We start from the raw sequence: 23,523 nt of genomic DNA, 5'->3' as shown, positions 1-23,523 counted from the left end.
CCATTCTAATTCTTCACCTCACTCGCAGTCTGACTTCTCTGTCCTTGCCCTCCTACACTGTTCCAATGATGGCCATCGTAAACTACAGGAACAGCACTTCGTCTTTCGATTAGACACTTTTTGCCTATCTGAACTCAACAGCGATTTCAGCGATTCCATATCATAACCATTACAATCAATGTATTTTTTTGAATGGCAGCTGATGGTCCTGCTTTCTCATTTACACATCGCATTTCTCGCCTCAATCCCATTTATTTTACACCATCATCCCTTGTGTTATTTAATCCTCCCTGTCTTCAGCTCTATCACAGGTCCTCCCTTTTGTTTTCATACCTCCTTTCCCTGCTTCTGTACTTGCTCAGTATGGGGTTAGATACAGAGTAAAGCTCCCTCTACACTGTCCCCATCAAACAATCCCAGGACAGGTACAGCACGGGGTTAGATACAGAGTAAAGCTCCCTCTACACTGTCCCCATCAAACACTCCCAGGGCAGGTACAGCACAGGGTTAGATACAGAGTAAAGCTCCCTCTACACTGTCCCCATCAAACATTCCCAGGGCAGGTACAGCACGGGGTTAGATACAGAGTAAAGCTCCCTCTACACTGTCCCCATCAAACACTCCCAGGACAGGTACAGCACGGGGTTAGATACAGAGTAAAGGGGTTAGATAGAGTGAATCTGATTTAAATTTCTTTAGTATTAATTTATCTTTATTGCTAATTTACAGTTTTTACATATCTTCTCACTTGCAGTTTTTCAATCTTTTTACATGTTTTCCTGACTGTTGAGATTTTGAATTTTTCACACATTTGCTGCTCATTTTTTGCTGATTGAATTAACTTTTTGTACTTTTCCCACTCTCGCGTTTTGATATTTGTTCACATTTTGCGCTCTGACATTTTCCCACATTTTGGAAGCTTTTCTAGCCATAATTTGCACTTTTACACTTGTAATTTTTCTCTCAGTTTTCTTTTTTCAATCTTTTTACGTTTTCCTAACACTTTTTCGCCTTTGAATTTTTCGCGATGTTCCGAACGTTTTTTGCTCATTGGCGGCGCCGCCGTGCAGCAGTGACTCAGCCGGGCCGCGGGGCGGCGCTGTGTAGCAGTGACTCAGCCGGGCCGCGGGGCGGCGCTGTGTAGCAGTGACTCAGCCGGGCCGCGGGGCGGCGCTGTGTAACAGTGACTCAGCCGGGCCGCGGGGCGGCGCTGTGTAGCAGTGACTCAGCCGGGTCGCGGGGGGCGCTGTGCCGGCTCCGGATCAATACTGGAGCCGATGGCGGTTCACCTGGTCCGGGGAGTGCGGAGCGGCTGTGAGTCCGGCGCCGGGAGGGGTTGGGGGGGGGCGCCGGGAGGGGTTGGGGGGGGGCGCCGGGAGGGGTTGGGGGGGGGCGCCGGGAGGGGTTGGGGGGGGGGGCCGCCGGGAGGGGTTGGGGGGGGGGGGGCGCCGGGAGGGGTTGGGGGGGGGCGCCGGTGCGCGGTGACGGGGCTGCCGCTCGGTTCAGTCGCTCACGGGGGGAGGGGCCGGTGAGAGACCGGGAGACTCGGTAAATAACCCGGGAGAATCGCGCCAACTGAGGTAAAAATCCTATCCAGGGGGTTGGGGAGTGGGGGATGGGGGCGGGGTGGGGGTGGGGGGGTGGTGGGGGGGTGGGAGGGAGTGAGGGGTTGGGTTGGTGTGGGGAGGGGGGGGTTGGGTTGGTGTGGGGAGGGGGGGGTTGGGTTGGTGTGGGGAGGGGGGTGTTGGGTTGGTGTGGGGAGGGGGGGTTGGGTTGGTGTGGGGAGGGGGGGGTTGGGTTGGTGTGGGGAGGGGGGGTTGGGGTTGGGGAGGGTTGGGGTGGGGTGGGGGGGTTGGGGTGGGGTGGGGGGGTTGGGGTGGGGAGGGGGGGTTGGGGAGGGGGGGGTGGGGGGGGGTGGGGAGGGGGGTGGGGGGGGGGGGGGAGGGGGAGGGTGGGTGGGGGGGAGGGGGAGGGTGGGTGGGGGGGGTGGGGAGGGGGGGGAGGGGGAGGGTGGGTGGGGGGGGGTGGGGAGGGGGGGAGGGTGGGTGGGGGGGGGTGGGGAGGGGGGGAGGTGGGGAGGGGGGGAGGTGGGGTGGGGAGGGGGGGAGGGTGGGGAAGCCGGAGGGGCGGCAGGAATTTAACTCGTGTGTTTGAAGTGAAATTTCTAACACGAGAATCTCATTCATCACCTTCAACACCCACTCCCTCCAGGAGCTGCTGCAGTGTGTGAAACATCCACAAGATGCACAGCAGCAACTCACCAAGGCCCCTCTGACAGCACCGCCCAAACCCACCACCTCTACCACCTAGAAGGACGAGGGCAGCAGATAGATGGAAACACCACCACCTGCAAGTTCCCCTCCAAGCCCCTCACCGTCCTGACTTGGAAATATATCGGCCGTTCCTTCACTGTTGCTGGGTCAAAATCCTGGAACTCCCTCCCTAACAGCACAGTGGGTGTACCTACACCACAGGGACTGCAGCGGCTCAAGAAGGCAGCTCACCTCCACCTTCTCAAGGGGCAATTAGCGATGGGCAATAAAGGCTGGCCTCACCTGTATTCCGAGAATAAGTACAATAAAACCAGGTGGTCGTCGACCTGGGTGGGAGATGTAGTCCCCAGGCCAGGGACGTGGTCCTGGCAGGGTTTTACGCCCATATCTCACAACCTTAATTGACATTGAGGCTGATAGAGACAGACTAGGTAGGGTTTCCCAGAGCTGATGTCATCCCATCGCCCATCGTGTCTGGGTATCAGAGTGGAATTTGGCATTGTGATGAAACAGGGTAACCTGATGGGACCTGGTCCCAGCTTAAATTGCACTGCATCTGTATCATTAAAAAAGAGAAATATGTGCAATTATAGTGCTTTTCACATCAATGAGAGGTCTCAAAGCACTTTATAGCCTATGAAGTATTTTTTGAAGTGTAATCGTTTAATGTCTCATCCAAAGGACAGTGACAGTGCAGCATTCCCTCTGTACCGCATTGGAGTGCCAACTTTGGTTTTTGTGCTCAAGTCCTGGGGTGGTCTGATTTGAACTCGGAACCTTGTGACTCAGAGATGAGATTGGTACCATTCTCCACCTTACCTTCCCAATGCTACCCTCTTCTTCCTTATCCAAGATATTTTGGCATCTCAACTGAAACATTGCAACAGCCAACAGAACAACAACTGTTCAAGTGGTACAGAGTCCGTGGAATGTGAATGATATCACCCTGGACAACAATCGATTAAATAAACAGATTTATCAGTGGGAGAAGCCACAAAACTCTTCCTAATTGATAGAAGGAGCAGAGATTCTCTCATCTAATTACAATGTTCCTGGATCATCATTAAATAATGCCAGTAAGATCCAGAATGTGAGGCCCATTCACAAAGGAAAAATTCCAATTCCACAGACTCTGAAATTAGGTTTTGTTGGGAATAGTTTCATAGTTGACTGTTATTGGATATTGTCAGGTTCTAGAAGGAGAAGCTCTATGGTCCATCTAGTTCCACTTACCCACCATCTTCCCATGCTACCTTTCTAGTAAGCGTTTGTTGACAAGATTCTGCCTAGTTCTGAGGGAGAGTTACATCGCACTTGAAACGTTAACTTTGTTTCTCTCTCCACAGATGCTGCCAGACCTGCTGAGTTTTTCCAGTATTTTCAGGATTTCTTGCACACTGGATTGCCTGTTTTCAAAATATTTAGTTGTTAAGTTTAAGCTAAAAAGGATGATCCTTCTGAAAATAATCATAGGTCAGCATGTCACACGTGCCAGTCAATGTGTCTGGGAATCTATGCGGAAATTGGTTAGAATGTGGAACTCACTAACACAGTAGTGGAATCACATCGATGTATTTGGGGGAAGCCAGGTAGAAACGTGAAGGAGAAAGGAACGGATAGTTATGCTGTTAAGAGTAAGGTGAAGCAGGGTGGAAGGAGACTGGTGTGAGCATGAACACCAGCATGGATCAGTTGGGCCAAATGGCCTGTTCCTGTTCAAGGTAATTTCGATGGACAGGAAGCCCCCAGGTCCCATTGGAATGATTTTCTGTTGCAAATGGGTGGGAATGCGCCTGACAAGTGTCACAAGGGAGGTTAATGGATTGTACATTCACCCGTGTGACCAGGGTCCACACTGGGCACAGTGCCAAGCAGCACTGTTCCCCCATCAGCTGCCTGAGAGATTGCCCCTTCCTTGTCACAGGCCACCTCATTTTTAAAAATTCTTTCACAGCATCGTTGGCTGGACCAGCATTTGTATTGACCATCCCTAACTGCCCTTGAGAACTTACCTCAGGACCCCTCCCATCTGCCCTAAGACATCCCCGTCTTCGCCAGAGCCCCTCCTTGTCAGCTGTTCCCCGATCTCCAGCTGCCCCAGAGGCAGCCTTCAGGCTGGGACCACCCCACAGTGCAATTGTGCAGAGACAAATATCGGGGGGGTGGGGGGGGGGAAGGGTTCGCATTTTGTGACTGCGGACATGGGTTTCTGTTTGTATCTCATTCTCCTCCGCCCATCCTTGCAGGTCGAGGCCTGTTCCAATCTTTGCAAATCGGGATGCGGACAATGTCAGTGGCAGCGCCCTCCTACGATTTCGAGACTCTGCGTGTCTCACAAGCGAGAGACTGTGTGCTGCATGTGGAACTGAACAGACCCGAGAAGAGGAATGCAATGAACAAAGCCCTCTGGAGGTGACTTCAAATCTGCTGAACGATGTTTAAAGATGAGTAACACTGACTAATTGCTGGTTAAAGGGACCTCCTTACCTAACACTGATTACACGCTGGTTAAAGGAACCCCCCATTTAGCTTTGGTTATCTGCTGGCTAAAGGATTTCCTGGTGTAACCAGGCCTACGGAACAAAGGCTGAAACCTCAGTCTGTGCTGATTCAGCTGCTCTCACCCAGGGCAGTGGCACAATCAGTGTCAAGGTGAACCTAGGGAGGGGAGAGATCGGATAGATTCCTACCCAGTGTCCTTTCTGGCAGGATAATCAAGGCATTTAAGCTCTCCCACCTTCCCATGGCAAAGGGCGCTGTGTTTCCAAGATATTAAGAACTTGCATTTATATATCGCCTCTAAGGTAGTGCTTTAAAATTAAACTATGATCTTGGGGCAAGAACCCAATCTTCATCACATTCTCCCCCAGCCATCTGCATCTATCCACTGGGCAGCAGATATAACAACAGTAGGATACAGTAAACTTTGTGTTATCTGGCTCTCTACCAATCAGAATTCTCTACTAACTGGATTTCTGATGATCCCCCAATACAAATCGTTACTTTTCCAGTTGGAAGCAATTGCAAGGTTATCTGGAAACCGTACCTGTACACTATTATTTTATGCTTTAATTTATGTTTTAATGTACTGTTGAAGATTAGAAATATAAAGAATGCTGTTCTTTACTTCCTGAGTACTTGCATATTAGTTCATCTAAAAGTATTGTGCCTTATTCCATTGGTAAATGGAACTCTCCGTTAACCGGCATTTTTGGTTAATCTGCACCAACCATTCCCCGCCCATGCTAGATAATAAAGATTTTACTGGAAATAGAGTGCTGCTTATAGTTTGCACTTCCTGTACATGTCACACTTGAACCTGCCCTCTGACTGAACATCAAGGGGGATATACTACATTTCCATAACCATTTCTCGTTGCTACTCATAAACTCTGTTAATGCAGCTACTTGCTCTGACTCCACACCCTGTGGCTTTCTCCAGCGTAGGTTCTTGGGTTATTCACTGTCTATTGAACGCTACTTAACTCGCTTGAACCCTTAGCTCTCAGTGGGTTTAAGTCACGTGTAGTACAACAGTAATGACACTATCTTGATCCAACAGAGAGATGGTGGAATGCTTTAACAAGATCACCCAGGATGCTGACCATAGAGTTGTTGTTGTATCAGGAGCTGGAAGCATGTTTACTGCAGGTAAGTGTGGCCTCAAAAAGCTACACAAAGAACCAGTAAGGGTTGCAGTGTATACACCACGTGACAATTCATATTGCCAAATCACAAACCTTAACTATCATTATAAAGCCCCCGGTTTGACAGGGGATGAGGTTTGAGAAAGAAAATGCTCCTAGCTACTGAAGATGAATACTACCACAGACTGGATGGGCTGAATGGCCTCCCTCCAGATTGTAATTTCTGTAATTCTGCTTAAGCTTCAGCAGCCCTGCTAATCTGTGACACCGAATATTCATTGATGTGATTTGTTCACGTGTTCTGACTGGAACTTTTAAAGACTTAAAATGTGGTAAAATCAGTTCCAGTGACTCCTCATTTGGCATTTGGGGAATGTAACGAGTGCTTTGTGGGCCCATAGATTTGCTTTAGTAGCCCAGATTCCATAGCTGGCCACGATTCAGTGTTTCAGTGTGTTTCAGTATACAGTCACTCTCCATATTGCAGCTGTGTGGATTTAGGAGATGAATTGGTTAGTTGAAAGAGTTTTGGTCTGAACTGTCCTTTTTTTTGTTCTTTCACGGGATGTGGGCATCACTGGCTAGGCCAGCATTTATTGCCCATTCCTAATTGCCCTTGAAAAGGTGGTGGTGAGCTGCCTTCTTGAATCGCTGCAGTCCATGTGGTGTATGTCCACCCAACCCCTGTTAGGGAGGGAGTTCCAGGATTTTGACCCAGCGACAGTGAAGGAATGGCGATACAGTTCTGCTCTTCAGACGCTGCTTTTCTTTGAAATCACATGGGATCTTGGGCTCTATAAATAGAGGCATTGAGTACAAATGCACGGAAGTTATGACAAACCCTTATAAAGCTCTGGTTAGACCACAACTAGTGTATTGCATCCAGTTCTGGTCGCCACATAGACTTTTGGGGAAGATGTGAAGGTCCTTGAGAGGGTGCAGTGGAGATTTACCAGAATGGCTCCAGGGATGAGAGATTTTAGGTACATTAGGTTGAAGAAGCTGGGGTTGTTCTCCTTGAAGCAAAGGAGATTGAGGGGAGATTTGATAGCGGTGTACAAGATGATGACGGGTTTGGATAAGGTAGACAAAGAAAAGCTGTTCCCGTTGGCTGATGGTGCAAGGACTCAGGGGACACAGATTTAAGCTTTTAAGCCAGAGTTATGGGGGGAAGGGGGGATGTGATGAAGAACTTTTTTACGCAGTGAGTGGTAATGACCTGAAACTCGCTGCCTAGGAGGGTGGTGGAAGTGGACACGATTAATGATTTCAAAAGGAAATTGGATGGATGCTGGAGGGAAATGAACTTCCAAGGGCGATGGTGATGGAACGGGGGAGTGGGACTGACTGGATTGTTCTACAGAGAGCTGCCGGATTGATGAGCTGAATGACCTCGTCCTGTGCCGTAATGATGCTATGACTGAATAATGCATTGGAATCTTTTTCTTGCACTTGAGAGGATAGACAACCTCAGTTTAACATCTGATCCAAAAGGCAGCATCTCCAACGGTGTAGCACTTCCTCAGTATTCCAATGGGAATAAAGTGAGGATGTGGTTTGAAGTGGTGGAGGGAGCTGAGGGTTGGATTGTCTGATAAGGGCCTTAAGTGTGATTGTAACAAAGAGATGACTGATTATTTATATATTGTTGCTGAATCAAATCAGTAATTGTGGTAACGTTACATAGGAATTGACCTCATGGACATGGCTGGAGATGTATTGCAGCCCCAAGGAGATGATACGGCCAGGAAAGCCTGGCACACGAGGAAAACAATCCTCCAATACCAGGAGAGCTTTAGCGTGATAGAAAAGGTAGGAATTGTGATGGTCATTGTGTCAGAATATACTTCCTGATTCGCACTTGGACTCCAAGTCACAGTTCGCGCTCCAGCTGAGGGCGACAGCTCGCGCCGGGGGCGACGGCTCGCGCCGGGGGCCGGGGGCGACGGCTTGCGCTCGGACTCATGGTACTTGGGGTGATGAAATCCAAATGCTACCTTTACATAGTAAGTGAAATGAGTGCTGCCTTTGTGAAAACAGCCCAGGTTGACAATAGTTGTGCTGGGTTTCACAAGCTCCAAAAGCTGTAAAAGCCGGTGTAGGTGTCCCCCACCCCAAAGGCACCTGTACATACACCCACACACGCATGTACATCTACATGCACTCACTCACATTCACGTACTCGCACAATCTCACGCACTCACGCACATATCACACAGAAACTCACAAACGTTCACATACATGCAATCTCGTACACATGTACCCTCACACACCAAACCTGTACATAGATAAATATACCCACGTACATACGCATGCCTGTATATACATATACACACATACCCGCATGTACACGTGCCTGCGCACCTCATACCCTTGTACATACACGTACTTGTGAACACACACATGCATCCATCCTTCTTCCCCACACTTCCTCCTTCACCACCCCGCCACCTGCCCAAAGGAGCAATGTAAAATGAAATCCTTTGTGACATGTTACTCCTCATCAACTCATTCCCTAACGGTGTTGATGCTCAGTAGTTGATTATCACAGTGATGTGCGAGTGAGGTACTGTCATCATTACGATCCTGCATCAGCTACTCACTCTCAGCCTGAGAGCTCAGAGGTCAGTTCTGGTTAACACTGTGCAAGCGACCAACCGCAGTTATATCGTAACCTTGGGAGGCAAGTGCAACCTGCTGCCTGCCACACAGGAGAACTTTGGCTTGCGTTCTAGAACTCCAGATGATAGCCACCTTCAAAGATGTATAAAGATGCACAAGTCCTTCACCTCCTGAGTGTAGTTTTACTTTGTGCTCTGTTTCAGTGCCCTAAGCCAGTTATTGCAGCAGTTCATGGTGCTTGCATCGGAGGAGGTAAGTGCTTGAGTCATCTTAAAAATCCAGTAAGTAATGGTCAATTTTGCAAGACGCTGTCCAACTCTTGTGCATTTTCACAATGTTAAAATGCTTAATTTCATAATTCATGTGTTTTGGAGATATAACTTCCAGTTCTAGGAATTTAATTTTAAACATAGATGATTGTGAAACTGGCAAACAACCCTGAAGTAAATGCAATTCAAACAGCCCTGGGGTAAAGAGTTTAAAGGGGAGGTTTTATTATGTTTCTGGGATAGTGGTATAAGGTAATCACACCTAGGATTATGATGGATCTATCTGGGGGAGCCAGTTTGTCTCAAGACATCTTGGAAAATGCTTTGAAGTTAGAGTGTAAACTGGGGATTACTCATGTAGGTTCCCCAGATCAAAGAAGCTGGAAGCTACTTGTAAACACTGGGTTTCTTAATGGACCCAGTAAGTTTAAGCTACTTGTACACACTAAGTTTCTTGATGGAACCAGTAAGTCTAGTAAAAGGTCCGTTAACTTCATTAGAGAGAAAAAATTATTCCAACGGATCCCGGAATCAAAGTGTTGTTTTAAAGGTAAAAGATAATTAATTGAAATCTCTATCTGGGACATCCCAAGTATGCCACATTGCTATGGAGATAGGTTATATAGGAAGGTACTCTTCTGTATTTTGGGTTTATCTGTGCACTTTTTCACATGGACTGAGAGATAGAGAAAGCTGCTGGGAGTCAGCTCGGAAGGCTGTGAGAAAGCAGTGGTGTATCTGCCCACAGCCAGAACAGGGAGCAGAGAGGTCATTAGCACCCAGTGGTGTTCCTAAATAGGAGTCAGTAAGAAGAAATTGTGAGCAGGGCCCATCTCGGGATGAAAAATCCACATTCATTAGGAATTAAAAATTGTCCAATCGACCTAGTAAAGCCGGTAGAAGAGGTCGGCAGTGGAATCCTCAAGAGAGAAAGAGAGCTCTGGAAATCTTAAGTGCCAGACCGGGAAACTGAGGAGATTGAGAGTGAATTCCTGGGAGCTGTGGTACACCTTGGTTTGGTTCTAGGAGAAGTGAAAGAACACTCAATATCATGGAAAGTATAGGGAAACCCCTGCGTGAAACTAAAAACAGAACAGGAAGTGGTCTGTTAGGATTTTTGGGTTTGAAGAATAAGAGTTTACGTGTTAAGGTGTTAAATTATTAATGCTTGCTTTGTTTAATTCTTGTGCAGTAAAAGTACAAGAGTTTGTTTAAAATGTGAAACCTTGTGGCGTGGTATTTCCAGGAAATAACTGGGATTTGAATTTTTAGAAAATAGGTAATTGTCTCTCTCGAGATCATAACAATACTGGCATGTATCACATACAATTTGTTTTTGTGGGGGAGTTAGTGGACATCTCATATGCATGGAAATCCCTCACCAGTAGTCCCAGGGTCTTACTGCAGACTATCTCTGGCTCAGGTATCAGATTACCAAGGTCGCTAATCCACCTGCCTTCTTAAGATGACCAAGGGTGTCCTCCCCTGGTGTTCTGGCCAATATTTATCTTTCAGTCAACATCACTAAGACAGATTATCTGTTTATTATGATATTGCTGTTTGTGGGAGTTCACTGTGCACAAATTGTCTACTGTGTTTTTCACATTGCACTCCACTTCAAAAATTGCTCAATTGGCTGTAAAGTGCATTGGAAGGTCTGGAGGCTGTGAACGGCACATTATAAATCAAGGTGCATGATTTTCAGGTGTACGTGGAGGTGATGGTGTTCGCATGCACCTTCCTAATTGTCCCCCAGATGGTGGAAGTTGTGTGTTTGGGAGGTTCTGTTGAAGAAGCTGCCCATTCCTCCCTTACTCCAGGAGAATATTCGAGCTAAAAGCAAAATACTGCGGATGCTGGAAATCTGAAACAAAAACAAAAATAACTGGAAAAACTCAGCAGAATATTCGAGCTATCTCTGGTATATTTGGCTGCTCCCAATGGAAGTAATGCTGGAATATGAAAGGGCACATCACCCCAATGTAGATGACCTGGGTTGGAGGAGCCAGTTGGTTGTCCTCAGCCTCTGCTGCTTGTTGTAATCTGATAGGAATTAAAGGGTCTGGGGAGATGGTGGCGAAGTGATAATGTCACTGAGCTAGTAATCCAGCAGCCCAAACACACTACAGCAGCTGGGGAATTTTAAAAATTCAATTAATAAATCTGGAATATAAAGCTTCCTTAGGGAAGGAAATCTGCCATCCTTACCTGGTCTGGCCTACCTGTGACTCCAGACCCACAGCAATGTGTTGACTCTTAATTGCCCTCTGCAATGGCCTAGCAAGCCACTCAGTTCAAGGGCAATTAGGGATGGGCAACCAATACTGGCCTGTCCAGCCACATCCCTTGAAAGAATAAAGAAAAAAACGTAATCTTAGGGGAGCCTATTGGCCTAGTTTTCTCAGAGTGTTTAGTGTGACTCATTGATTTACAACCATTAGGTTAACGGTTTGAACTCCTTCCCTCTTTAACTCACTCGCTCTGTGTCGCATAGGTTTTTGTATTGGGTTTGCATTGAGGTACCCAATCTGTGGAGGGCGATGGGGCAGTGGGGGTAAGAGGAAACTAACTCATCAGAAAGGGGAGTGAAAGCTGCTGTGCAATACTTTGTGGCCGATGTTTCCTGTCTTTTCGAGCTGAATAAAAGGCAGTAGAGGCTGAAAGTTACACAAGCCCCTGGCTGTGAAAGAGCAGCACAGACACTGCGTACCAGACAAACAGTCGCCAATCCAAATATCAACCTCATCATTCTGCCAAATCAACACAGGTTCGAATAACTGCTCGAGCCACCATACACATAGCATTCAGGAAAATACACTGAAGGTGCTCTTTCCTTTACAGGTGTAGATTTGATTACAGCCTGTGATATACGACTATGCTCTCAGGATGCCTGGTTCCAGGTGAAGGTGAGTGTTTCTGTTTAATGAATTCCTTTCTCAGCAGGTGGCCTTTCCTTTGGAATCTGGGACAGTGGAGAATATACAGTTTCTTCACCCACAGGGACTGAGAGAAAGAGAGGCATTTAGTGTGAATGCTGTACTCGCTGACCCACATTGGTTCCTGGTTAAGCAACACCCCTTAATTTTAAAATTCTCATTCTTGTTTTCCAAACCCTGTTATGGCACAGCCAATGGTAAATGCTGAGCTGCCCAAAACTTGAAACAACTGCCACAACTGTTTTGCAATTTGTATATATTTCGAGGTGCGTGCCTTGAATTCAGTAGTAATAAGACCACCGAGTCTTATAGGTTACTTACAAAACTAAATTAGACCTTTATTAATAGAATAAATGATTTTAAGTACATACATAGATCTACAACTTACTACTATGATAACTTCTAAATCCCCTATTTAATCTTACTCCCAGTTACATTTTCGTTGAAGCAACAGTAAGACACACAGATTTTAAAAGACCCAGACAGAGTGACACACAATACCCCGACCATTTGAATTCAAAGTGAGTTTTTCTCAGCTTCGGTTCCTTGTAGACAGCAGCTTGAGGCTTAGATGCTGGAGGCTTTTCACACTAGGGTTCCATCTTAGAATGCCTACCCTCCCACACAGCCTTCTCTCCTTTATACATATTTTCCCTTTGAATGCAAATTCCCATTGTTTCACTATCTCTTTGGACTTTACCTCTCTAATAATAAAATCTATCATAGTACCAATTTTACCAATAATCTTTGGGAAAAATAAACATACTGTTTCTTAACTTCTCCTGGCTAGGTGAAACATTTCACCCCCCTCTTTTGAATTCAAGCTAGTCTGATTTATTTAAAAATGCAAATGTTCCCTTTACATCTATGTTTACCTACTTAACATTTCAGACCTAGCTTATCTTCTGATACACCAAAGCCTTCGGACCAGCTGCCTTTAATTCAATTAAGTGTCTGTCTCTTTCACTCCCCCGCCCCCACACATACATGCATACACACACACGCCCATAGACACAGACCCCACTATTACTCTACAATAAATTTGAGTAACATTGTGAAAATTATTATATCTTCCTGACAACCCTCCATAGACATTGAACCCACAATCTGCTGACTGTGGGGTGAGCGTGCCATCACTGAGGCAGGGTGGACACCTATCTGTGTGGTAGGCACCTAACATTGAATAAAGGATGGCATGTCTCACTTATGGTCACTAAGCAACTTATTCCAGCAGCTATCAACCTCAGAGTCTTATCATCATCTGTATGGTGGACGTCGGCTATCGGTCAACCTTGAGGAGCTTGTTTGGCCAAGAAATGTGATCCTCAAGGCTCATGGTACCAACATGAAAATATTGTCAGGTTCATGGACACCCTCCCTGTCCGATTCTCTGTGAACTGCACTCCCCAATCACAGGTACCTACCTGGTGGAGCCAGAACCCACAGACAACACCTGTGGTCAGTCTCAGAACAAACTCTGGAAATTCTTCCCCAACTTAACCTGGTCTCAGTATCACATCATTGAACAAATTCAAGTCAACATCGCTCTGCTCATATTCCCCCTCCCTATATACTCTAATGCCCCTCCTTTCTTAGGAAATTGTCAGATTTATTGACAAAGTGTTGTAGCTGGTTTAAACTTACCTGTTCCTGCTGACCTGTTCCAGGGATGACTATTCGCTTGGCCATCCAGTCGATATCCGCTTCTAATATCTTATGGAAGATCTGCTGTGTCTGCTGTGGCTCCATGGGTAGCTTATCACACAGGCCTACAGCCTCCACACTGCCTCCGCCATTGCCAGCAGTGTCTGCAGTATCTTTTCAACCTCCCTCCCCCCGACTCACTCAGCAGCTGCTGGATCCACTGTTGCCACCCCACCAGCCCCGGCTGTGACGCATGCCCAGCTCAGATGGACACTCTCCTCGCTCAGCCTCCCCAGCAAAGGCTGAGTGATGGCTCCACCAGGCTTGCTTCAGGCTTGTTACCGGCGAAGATTCCTTCCCCTTTTCATTTTTTAATTCTCCTCCTCAACCTCCTGGAAGATGCCCAATGATTGGTGACGGTGCTGCCGAAAGTCTCCAGTGGGACCAGCCAGAATAACTTCTCCAGCTCCTCCAAATTCAGGCTCCCTCCCTCCAGCCCTTGCTGCTGCTCCAACCATAAGTTCTATCTTTTATAGGCAAGGGAGGGAGGAACCTGTGATTGGCGGAGCTGGAGCAGCCAGCGCGGAAGAGACAGAATCGGTCAGCGGAAGAGCTGCTCCTCACAGGTTCTGACTCTCCCACGTACAGGGGCTACTTTTCTCATTGGTCAATCCCAGGATTGAATTTTTACAGGCTTTCAAGGGTGAATTCATTCACCGCCCCCATGTATTTTGAACCCTGAAATCTAGGCTGACGCTTCCGTGTGGTACTGAGGGAGTGCTGCACTATCGGAGGTGCTGTCTTTTGGTGGAGTTGTTAAACTGAGGCTCCCTCTGCCCCACTCAGGTAGTCATTAAACATCTTATGGCACTGTTTGAGATTACGTTTCTGGGCCAATCTTTATCCCTGAACCAACACCTACAGCTGATGATTGGTTCATTTATTTCATTGCTGTTTGTAGAATCTTGCTGTGCACAAATTGTCTGTCACATTTCTTGCAGTACAACAGTGACCATACTTTTGAAAAGTACTTCATTCGCTGTAAAGCACTGAAGTTGTGAAAGGTGGGATATAAATGAAAGCTTTTAGTGTTGATTCATTTCTATGACTGGCTCCTGCTCTGTCAGGAGTCTGCTAAATTTAAGCATATCCTTTCCATTCTGTCCAGGAAGTGGATATCGGAATGGCAGCGGATGTGGGCACTTTGCAGCGATTTCCCAAAGTTATAGGAAACGCCAGGTAATTTTTTTTTTTATTCGTTCATGGGATGTGGGCGTCGCTGGCTAGGCCAGAATTGTTGCCCATCTCTAATTGCCCTTGAGAAGGTGGCGGTGAGCCGCCTTCCAGAACCGTTGCAGTCCATGTGATGTAGGTACACCCACAGTGCTGTTAGTTCCAGGATTTTCACCCAGCGACAGTTACAATCAGCGAGTCTGGCGGCAAAAACAGACTCTTGTGAGGCCCGGTCTTGACCTCTGTTAGTGTGCAGCCATGTTCCTGCCTGTATATCAGACTCCTGCCAAACATTCCTCACTGTCCGTCCTTCATTCCCGTTCTCTTATTCATTCTCTGACTCCTTTCTGCATCTGACTCATACCTTGCTACTGCACTTTCCTATGCTGCTGACTAGCTCTGCTGTACGCAACAAAAGATTTGCTTTAACAAAAATAAAAATAACTGGAAAAACTCAGCAGGTCTGACAGCATCTGCGGAGAGGAACACAGTTAATGTTTCGAGTCCGTATGACTCTTCATCAGAACTGAGGAAAAATAGAGATGAGGTGAAATATAAGCTGGTTGAGGGGGGTGGGACAGGTAGAGCTAGATAGAGGGCCTGTGATAGGTGGAGGCAAAGAAGAGATTGCCAAAGAAGTCATAGACAAAAGGACAAAGGGGTGTTGATGGTGGTGATATTAGAAAGGTGCTAATGGTGACTTTAAGGGTTGAAAGCAGGACGAGCAAGTGACAGATAGCCCTAGTGGGGTTGGGGTGGGTGGAAGGGATCGAAATAGGCTAAAAGGTGAAGATGAAACAATAGATGGGAATACATTTAAAAATAATGAAAATAGGTGAGAAAAGAAAAACATGTTTAAAAAATATAAATAATTAGAAAAAGGGGGATCGGAAAGGGGGTGGGGATGGAGTAGAGAGTTCATGATCTAAAGTTGTTGAACTCAATATTCAGTCCGGAAGGCTGTAAATTGCCTAGTCGGAAGATGAGGTGCTGTTCCTCCAGTTTGCATTGAGCTTCACTGGAACATTGCAGCAGGCCAAGGATAGACATGTGGGCATGAGAGCAGGGCGGTGTGTTGAAATGGCAAGTGACAGGGAGGTCTGGGTCATGCTTACGGAGAGACCAAAGGTGTTCTGCAAAGCGGTCATCCAGTCTGCGTTTGGTCTCTCCAATGTAGAGGAAACCGCATTGGGAGCAACGAATGCAGTAGACCAAATTGAGGGAAGTGCAAGTGAAACGCTGCTTCACTTGAAAGGAGTGTTTGGGCTCTTGGACGGTGAGGAGGGGGAAAGTAAAGGGGCAGGTGTTGCACCTTCTGTGGTTGCATGGGAAGGTGCTGTGGAAAGGGTTTGAGGTATGGGGGTGATGGAGGAGTGGACCAGGGTGTCCTGGAGGGAACAATCCCTATGGAATGCCGCTAGGGTTGGTGAAGGGAAGATGTGTTTGGTGGTGGCATCATGCTGGAGTTGGCGGAAATGGCGGAGGATGATCCTTTGAATGTGGAGGCTGGTAGGCTGATAAGTGAGGACAAGGGGGACCCTATCATGGTTCTGGGAGGGAGAGGAAGGTGTGAGGGCGGATGCACAGGAGATGATTTGCTTTGTCTTTTTAAAAACTGATCCATGTTTATTTGCAGGAAAGAGCTATGTAGAATTTACAGAACCGAAATAGGCCATTTGGCACATTAGGTTGCCCCAAATGAGCCTTCTCCCACCTCTCTTAGTTTGACTCTATCCGCATATCCTTCTATCCTTTTCTTCTTTCTGTCCTTAACTAGCTTCTGCTTACATACATCTGTGCTATTCACCTCCACCACTCTATGTGGAACTAGTAAAGACATTTCTTCTGAATTTCCTATTCATTTTGATAGTTATTATCTTCTACATATGGCAATGTGTTCGCTGTGGCTTAGTGGCTCACATTCTCACCTTTAAGCCAGAAGGTTGTGGGTTCAATTCCTACTCCAAAAGTCTAGGTTGACAGTCCAGGGCAGTACTGAGATATGAGTGCTGCACTGTCTGTCAGAGGTGCTGCCTTACAGGTGAGATGTTAAACTGAAGCTCTGTCTGTTCACTCAGGTGGATATAAAAGATCTATTTTGAAGAAGAGCAATGTCCTGGCCAATATTTATTGCTCAACCAATATCGCTGAGAAAACAGATGATCTGGTCGTTATCATATTTCTGTTTGTGTGGGCTTGATGTGTACGAATTGGCTGCAGTGGCCACATTGGCCATAAGGCACTTTGGGATGTCCTGAGGTTGTGAAAGGCACTATATAAATGCAAGTTTTCCTTTTTGACCCCTAGTTTTGGACCACTGCCCCAAAAGGACAATATTTTCTCCAAGTTTCTTCTCTCAGAACAAAATGCTACAAACTAAAGCAGGATCCAAACTAATTGGACTATGTCAGGAACATAAACATGCTGTAGCGAATTGGTAACTCTTTTTGTTCTGAGGCCTATTCCCTCTTCCACTGGAGTCAAACTGGCCGCCCCCTGTGTAACTGGAACAGACTAACTCCACCCTTTCTGCCTCTGCTAGAAAACTTCATATTCCAAAACTGAATGGAGACTGCGCTAAAGTTGAACGAGACCTGGTAAACTTGTTTAATCAGCACGTAGCTGTGGCTCGGACCAGAGTTATACTCACGGGGGCGTCCATTGGTTTAGGGAAAATTGGAATTTTCAGCGTTAGGTATATTTGCATTTAACCAGCAGATATATTGGGCATAGGGGCTGGTGGGGAAATGAAGCTAAGGTAGACTATGAATGGTTCCAGGGTATTTTGTTTGTCCTATTTGTGTTTTCTAGTCTGGTGAGTGAACTGGTTTATACAGCGAGGAAGATGATGGCGGATGAAGCACTGAGCTGTGGTCTGGTGAGGTAATCCATCCATTTTAATGTCATATTCAACCCCGTCTCAACTAAGTTCATTGTGTTTGTGGTCTGTAGGAGCAAAGACGCCAGCTTCACCTCACCGTGATCCTGTTGATCAGTCCACTCCTGGCTGCTGGTTGGTAAAGCTGAAATCAAGACACAGAGTTTTTTTATTGAGAGTTTATTGACTTGATCAGTCTCACAGCTCTCCTCCTACTCAACCCAGTGTCCCAGCTATGCCCTACTTATATTCTGTTTTAATAAAATAAATGTTCAAAAATAATTGTGGGGCACTGTAAATAAAACAAAAACATCAAAGGAAACTTATCTAACTAAATCAAAATATCATTCCTGGGGATGATGATGCACCCCAGCGTCCCCTATTTATATTTTCTTTTGAATAAAACCAAAAAATAAATTAATTAATAAACAAGGGTGACAGCCCCTTGTGGGGCACTAAAACAAAAACGTCAAAGGAAACTTAACTAACTAAACCAAAATATCATTCCTGGGGGTGATGGTACACCCCAGAATCCCCTATTTATAGACTCTTTTAAGACAAACAAAATCAATGAATTAAACTAAAATCAATAAATCAGAGGGGGTGACAGCCCCTGGTGGGGCAATGTCATTAAAACAAAAACATCAAAGGAAACTTAACTAATTAAACCAAAATATCATTCCCGGGGATGACGATACACCCCAGCATCCCCTATTTATATGTGCTCGAAGACAATACCCATCACCTGTTTCTCTTAACCTTAACAATGTAATTGACTTTAACAAATCTTAACAATATAATTTGACAATACATTAACAGCTGCTATTCCTATTCAGGGGCCTGACGTATCCATGAGCATGCTCACTCAGGCACTGGGTGTCTTTTAACCACTACTTGTGGAAGAGAAGCTGAACGAATTCACCAGAGCCTCAGTGAGTTAGTGCACCTCACGCCAGCTCTGGTTTACTGGTAGCTCTTACACCTCAAAAGGTCATAGATTCATGTCCCACTGCAAAGACTTGAGCACAATGTCCAGGCTGGCACTCCCAAGTTTCATAATTAGGGAGCACTGCATTGCCATCTTTCAGACTTAGGCCCTGTCTGCCCTGTCAAATAAATACAAAAGATTCCATGGCACTATTTCAAAGAAGACCAGAGGAGTTATCCATGGAGTCCAGGCCAATATTTATCTCTCAATCAACATCACGAAAACAGATTATCTGGTCATTATCACTTTGCTGTTTTGGGGACCTTGCTGTGTGCAAATTGTTGTGTTCCCTACATTACAAGAGTGACTACGCTTCAAAAGAACTTTATTGGCTAGAAAGCACTTTGGGATATCCCAGATTCACTATATAAGTGCAAGTCCTATCCAATGGATCATAATACACATTCCAGAGCAACTGTGAACATACCCTATGGCTAGATGAGACTGAAGCCAGCATGACATGGGGTGGTGTATGGGTGTACCTTGACAGCAGGTCATTATTAGGACAGACTGATGGTCTTGATCCCTCCTACTGTTAGTGAATAGGTTGGTCCAGTGAGTACCATTGTTCACTGGTTCTGAAAGTGGCTTTTCCTGATTAATTTGTTCCCATATTGCACTTGGTGTTGGACATTATTTAAAAGTTCTAAATTCCCCATTGGGTTAGAGGCCGCTTGCACTGGCTGTTGTGACACTGAGCTGCATGCACTGAGATCTTGGGCTAGATCTGTCATGAGTTATTGCATCTCAGCTGGGGCAGCAGTTGTTCTCGGCACCCCTGGTTTAGAGAGGAAGGAAATCATCCAAGGTTTCTGCTCCTGATCGGTAGTCTTTGCTGCGCAGAGTGTGTGTGTGTGTGTGTAAATGTCAGGTAGATTTGTGCTTTGCTGTAATGTCACACATGCTTCATTAACCCATCAGGGCTCACACATAAAGAATGGCAACTTGAGTAGAGTACTGTCCTCACCTTTCAGAACCCATCACATTGAGGAGGGTGATGATAATTATCTTCATTATTGACCTATACTGAGATGGAAGCCCTGAGGCTTGTGCCAAATTAGCTGGTCTCAGTTAGAATGGAAGTAGACAACTATGTTTGGCCCCAGTTAGCCTAGAAATAGAGAGATCATTACCACTATCCATTGGTTCCCTCCTAACAAGCTATATGCAAGAATTCCAGGTCAGGTTGATACTAGACAAGGCTTTGCTTGCCTCCCCTTCCCCACCACTGTGCCTCCAACCCCCCACCCCAACGCCCCTCTCCTCCAGTACCCCATAGCTCAGCAGACTATCAACACGCACTAACCCATGAAGAATGGACACTGGAGAATTGGCATTTTGATCCTTGCCCAACGTGAGAAAGGCTAAAACATCACAAGCTTTCTTTCATTTCTCTTGTTCAAAGCCGAATCTTCGAAGACAAAGAAGCCATGTTGGAAGGCGCCTTTGAGATGGCATCTGAGATAGCCAGCAAGAGCCCACTGGCCGTGCAAGGAACGAAGTTGAACCTGATCTATTCCAGGGACCACTCTGTTAAGGATGGCCTGGATTATATTGTGAGTATGAAACAAATGATTGAGGTTGATGTAACGGGTGAGTGGGCAGCCTCGCAACAGAAATAACTTGATCTCTCATCCCATTTTGGCTGGTGTGTGTGGGGCACGTTACATGCTGCAATGGCATTTCCACACCAAAGGTATTTTAGATTATACCATGAACATCATTCTTTATTCTTCTAATTCTGATAATCAACATTGCCGCCTGAAATCTCCACAGGGATCCTGGGAGAAAAGCCTGCAGCACTTAATCATTTATTCCATTACTGTGGAAGGATTTCCAGTCTCCCATGCAACAGGATATCCGAAGGATCCTGTGGAAACCCGAGGCCGTACAGTTTCATAGTTCACATGAACTAACATATCGCATATGTTTTGAAAGCTGAAAGGGCCCCTCTGTTTCAAAGAGCCAGTAGGAACATGGCTTGTGGATAGTTTGCGATTGGAGCACAGTTGCTGTGTTTAGGTTCTTCCATGGTCTATCCCTTTAAAGCTACTGCTCAGGCATTTCTAGCGGAAATTATTTTTAGGGGAAATTATTTAAGTTGCTCCAGAGGTCATTCAGAGTTCAATGGCTGCATGAAGAAATGTTGAAGATTACCAGGCGCTTGTAAGTTTTAAGCTGCAGCTCAGAAAAAAAAACACACCTTTTTTGAAAAGTTTGAAGTAGAAATGTGGCATTTGAAATGTGAAAGAAACACTCAAACCTTTACATAAATAGATATTTAAACAAAAAGTTTTGAAATACTGTCTGGCCTGTCACTTGTTGATTCTCACTGTCTTGCCCCAAGATATATTCTCTCATTTCTTTTCACATTCCATTTTTTGGTTACTTGTTTCCCTTACTCAGGCATCTCCTTTGGCATTGCTCACCAGGATTAAAGTTTGACAAAAATATATATATAGGGGACTATTTTACAGAATTTTTTTTATGTGTGAGGTGACAGTGCCTCAGCTATATAAATAAATATATATATATCAATGACCTTCCCACACATCTCTGTGACCATTATCCATCCGAAGTGCTCCCTCACAATTGTGTACAATGAGCAAGAATCACCGAGACTATCCCCTTGTTTCCCTTCAGGCCACTTGGAACATGTCGATGCTACAAACAGATGACCTTGTAAAGTCAGCTCAGGCTGCGATGGAGAAAAAGTCCCCCAGAGATGTGCCTTACTCCAAACTGTGATGGAAGCCGATTCAAAATATCTGTACCATCCTGCACTAATAGTTTCTCTAATGCTGATGATTTTTAAAACAAATAAATGTAATTAATATTTGTCTACAAAAAAGCTATATTTACAATGGAGATAAATTTTATATCAAATCATTCTTATATCCTTTGATTTTATTTGCCATCTGCTTTGAGCTCTTGATTTGCAAACCCACCACAGTAATCATGTGAAAGTTATTCTGCTTAACAGAATCAAGGTTAAATCACTCGTAGCATCAGACATGTGTGAAGTAGGAATGGGAATGCACAATCGGTCCAGCTTTGTAAATCCATGTACAATGTCCTGACCAATATTTATCCCCAGCCAATGACACTAAGACGGATTAACAGGTCATTATTTTATTGCTGTTTGTGGAAATCAGCTTTACTCAGATTGGCTTCTGCGTTTTCCTACATTACAACAGTGATGACACTTTAAAAAGACGTAATTGGGATGTCTTGAGGATGTGAAAGACGCTACATAAATGCAAGCTCTTGCTTCCTTTCTGGCAGTGCTTTTTCTGACCAGTTGCAGTTCTTTCTGTTTCTACCTGCCCATTGAACCACCATTTTTCCACATCATTTTACTGCTCTGAACCTTTGTTTCCTGCTCTGGCAACATGCCATGAAACCTTTTTCTTTTTCTCGTTTTCTGAACATCTGAGTAACTTGCCTCCAGAGTCCTAGCCAAACAACTGCGGGGAGGGAACTGGCAGCTCAGAAACCACTGGAGGAGGTGTACGAGATGTCCTGGTGATGACTGCCCCTGAGATTTTCCTTTGTAGTGTAGGCAGGGGTGGACAGACCCTATAAAATAGATGCGGGATTCTAACAAAGGAAGGAGGGTTCTGGTAATATGTTATGGAATCATTCATGGAGGCGCTTGGGGAAAACCTCCCAATTTCCCATCTGACTGGTCTGCTTAGGATTAGAGAGATACGATGCACCTGATCCTAGTCAGTGAATGTGTGAGAGGTTAGTTGGCACAGCAGTGTTTTCAAGTCAATTGTTATTCCTTGGAGCTAAGTTAACAGGTCCTTAAGCGTGAAGTAGTCATGTGTTAAGCTCTATTTAATATCCCTTAGAATATAACTGGTTTCTTCAACTCTCCTCCTGATTCCAACACCCGCATTTATGGATTTAAAAACGCCGATCCAATCATGCATCTCCCCATTTTCCCCCTAATTAAATCTGTTTAAAAAAGGACCTCCATTTCTATAGCACCATTTGCAACCTCAGGACATCTCAAAATGATTGCCGGCCGCTGAAGTTCTTTCTGAATTGTAGTCACTCTTGGAAAGTAGGGCAGAGGTTCCCAAAGGTTTTGCTTCTGAGGCCTCCCCCCCCCCCCCCACCCCCTCCATGTTATAGTCATTCCACAGACCCCCTGTCACACAAGTATTCTTTTCTGTCTAAAATTACAACTACAAAAACAAGCATTGCTTATCCTCATATATTTCATGCTTGGTAATTAAATGTCTCTGTAATTTGGAGGGTTTCAAGTATAGCACTTGTGCAGAAATTGCACACCACAGTTCAGGTATATCTCCACTTGCAGTGCAAATAAAACAAATTCAAGCAGCTGTCTTTGTATTTCTTTAATTTTTCAAGGTTAATGGTGACTTTATGTCTTTTATTCACACTTGCACCTCCCTGCTGTTCTCCAGCTCTTGGGGAAGTATGATGAAGGAACTTCTGCATTACCGCTTTCTGGGTTTTGATGTTTTGAAGCTGATGGTCTCATTTAAAATTTATCCCTATCTGGTATTTAATGTGCTCATTTTGTTTTTTCCTGTTCTTTGTAGTTTATCTTGCTCCCACTGAAAAAGGTCTATTACATAACCTGAGAACATGTCAATTTCTGTATTTTCAGCATGTCATAGAGGTCTACTGCACAGAAAAAGGCCCTTCGGCCCATCGAGTCTGCGCCGGTCAAACAAGTACCTAACTATTCTAATCCCATTTCCAGCACTAGGCCCATAGCTTTGTATGCCATGGCATCGCAAGTGCACATCCAAATCCTTCTCAAATGTTATGAGGGTTTCTGCCCCTACCACCCTTTAAGGCAGTGAATTCCAGATTCCCACCACCCTCTGGGTGAAAAAATTCCTCCTCACATCCCCTCTAAACCTCCTGCCCCTTACCTTACTTCTATGCCCCCCTGGTTATTGATCCCTCCACCAAGGGGAAAAGTTCCTTCCTGTCTACCCTATCTATGCCCCTCATAATTTTATACACCACAATCATGTCCCCCCTCAATCT

General features: G+C 45.5%; 1 protein-coding gene across 2 annotated transcripts; it reads left to right on the top strand.

Moving 5' to 3' along the window:
* Positions 1-1,244: 1,244 nt before the first annotated feature.
* Positions 1,245-22,844, top strand: ech1 (enoyl CoA hydratase 1, peroxisomal). Of its 2 annotated transcripts, none has more exons than XM_078533300.1 (10): positions 1,245-1,314; positions 4,520-4,685; positions 5,835-5,923; positions 7,607-7,731; positions 8,745-8,793; positions 11,652-11,716; positions 14,559-14,629; positions 17,435-17,506; positions 19,895-20,045; positions 21,133-22,844. In XM_078533300.1, exons 1-10 carry the CDS (start codon positions 1,278-1,280, stop codon positions 21,235-21,237), a joined length of 930 nt encoding a protein of 309 aa, XP_078389426.1. In that variant the 5' UTR covers positions 1,245-1,277; the 3' UTR covers positions 21,238-22,844. The 2 variants fall into 2 exon arrangements, with proteins under 2 accessions (XP_078389426.1, XP_078389425.1); XM_078533299.1 differs by having other exon boundaries at positions 1,271-1,335.
* The last annotated feature ends 679 nt before the right edge of the window (positions 22,845-23,523 follow it).

This window comes from Cetorhinus maximus, chromosome 32 (genome assembly GCF_964194155.1).
Source record: "Cetorhinus maximus chromosome 32, sCetMax3.hap1.1, whole genome shotgun sequence".
In the NCBI taxonomy this organism is placed as follows: domain Eukaryota; kingdom Metazoa; phylum Chordata; class Chondrichthyes; order Lamniformes; family Cetorhinidae; genus Cetorhinus; species Cetorhinus maximus.
This window is presented reverse-complemented; position numbering and strand designations above follow the sequence as displayed.

Coding starts and splice junctions, on each gene's coding strand:
- ech1 (XM_078533299.1), top strand. CDS start 1,278: ATGGCGGTTCACCTGGTCCGGGGAGTGCGGAGCGGCTGTGAGTCCGGC. Junction 11,717..14,558: donor ATGCCTGGTTCCAGGTGAAG/GTGAGTGTTTCT, acceptor CATTCTGTCCAG/GAAGTGGATATCGGAATGGC. Junction 17,507..19,894: donor CTGAGCTGTGGTCTGGTGAG/GTAATCCATCCA, acceptor TCTTGTTCAAAG/CCGAATCTTCGAAGACAAAG.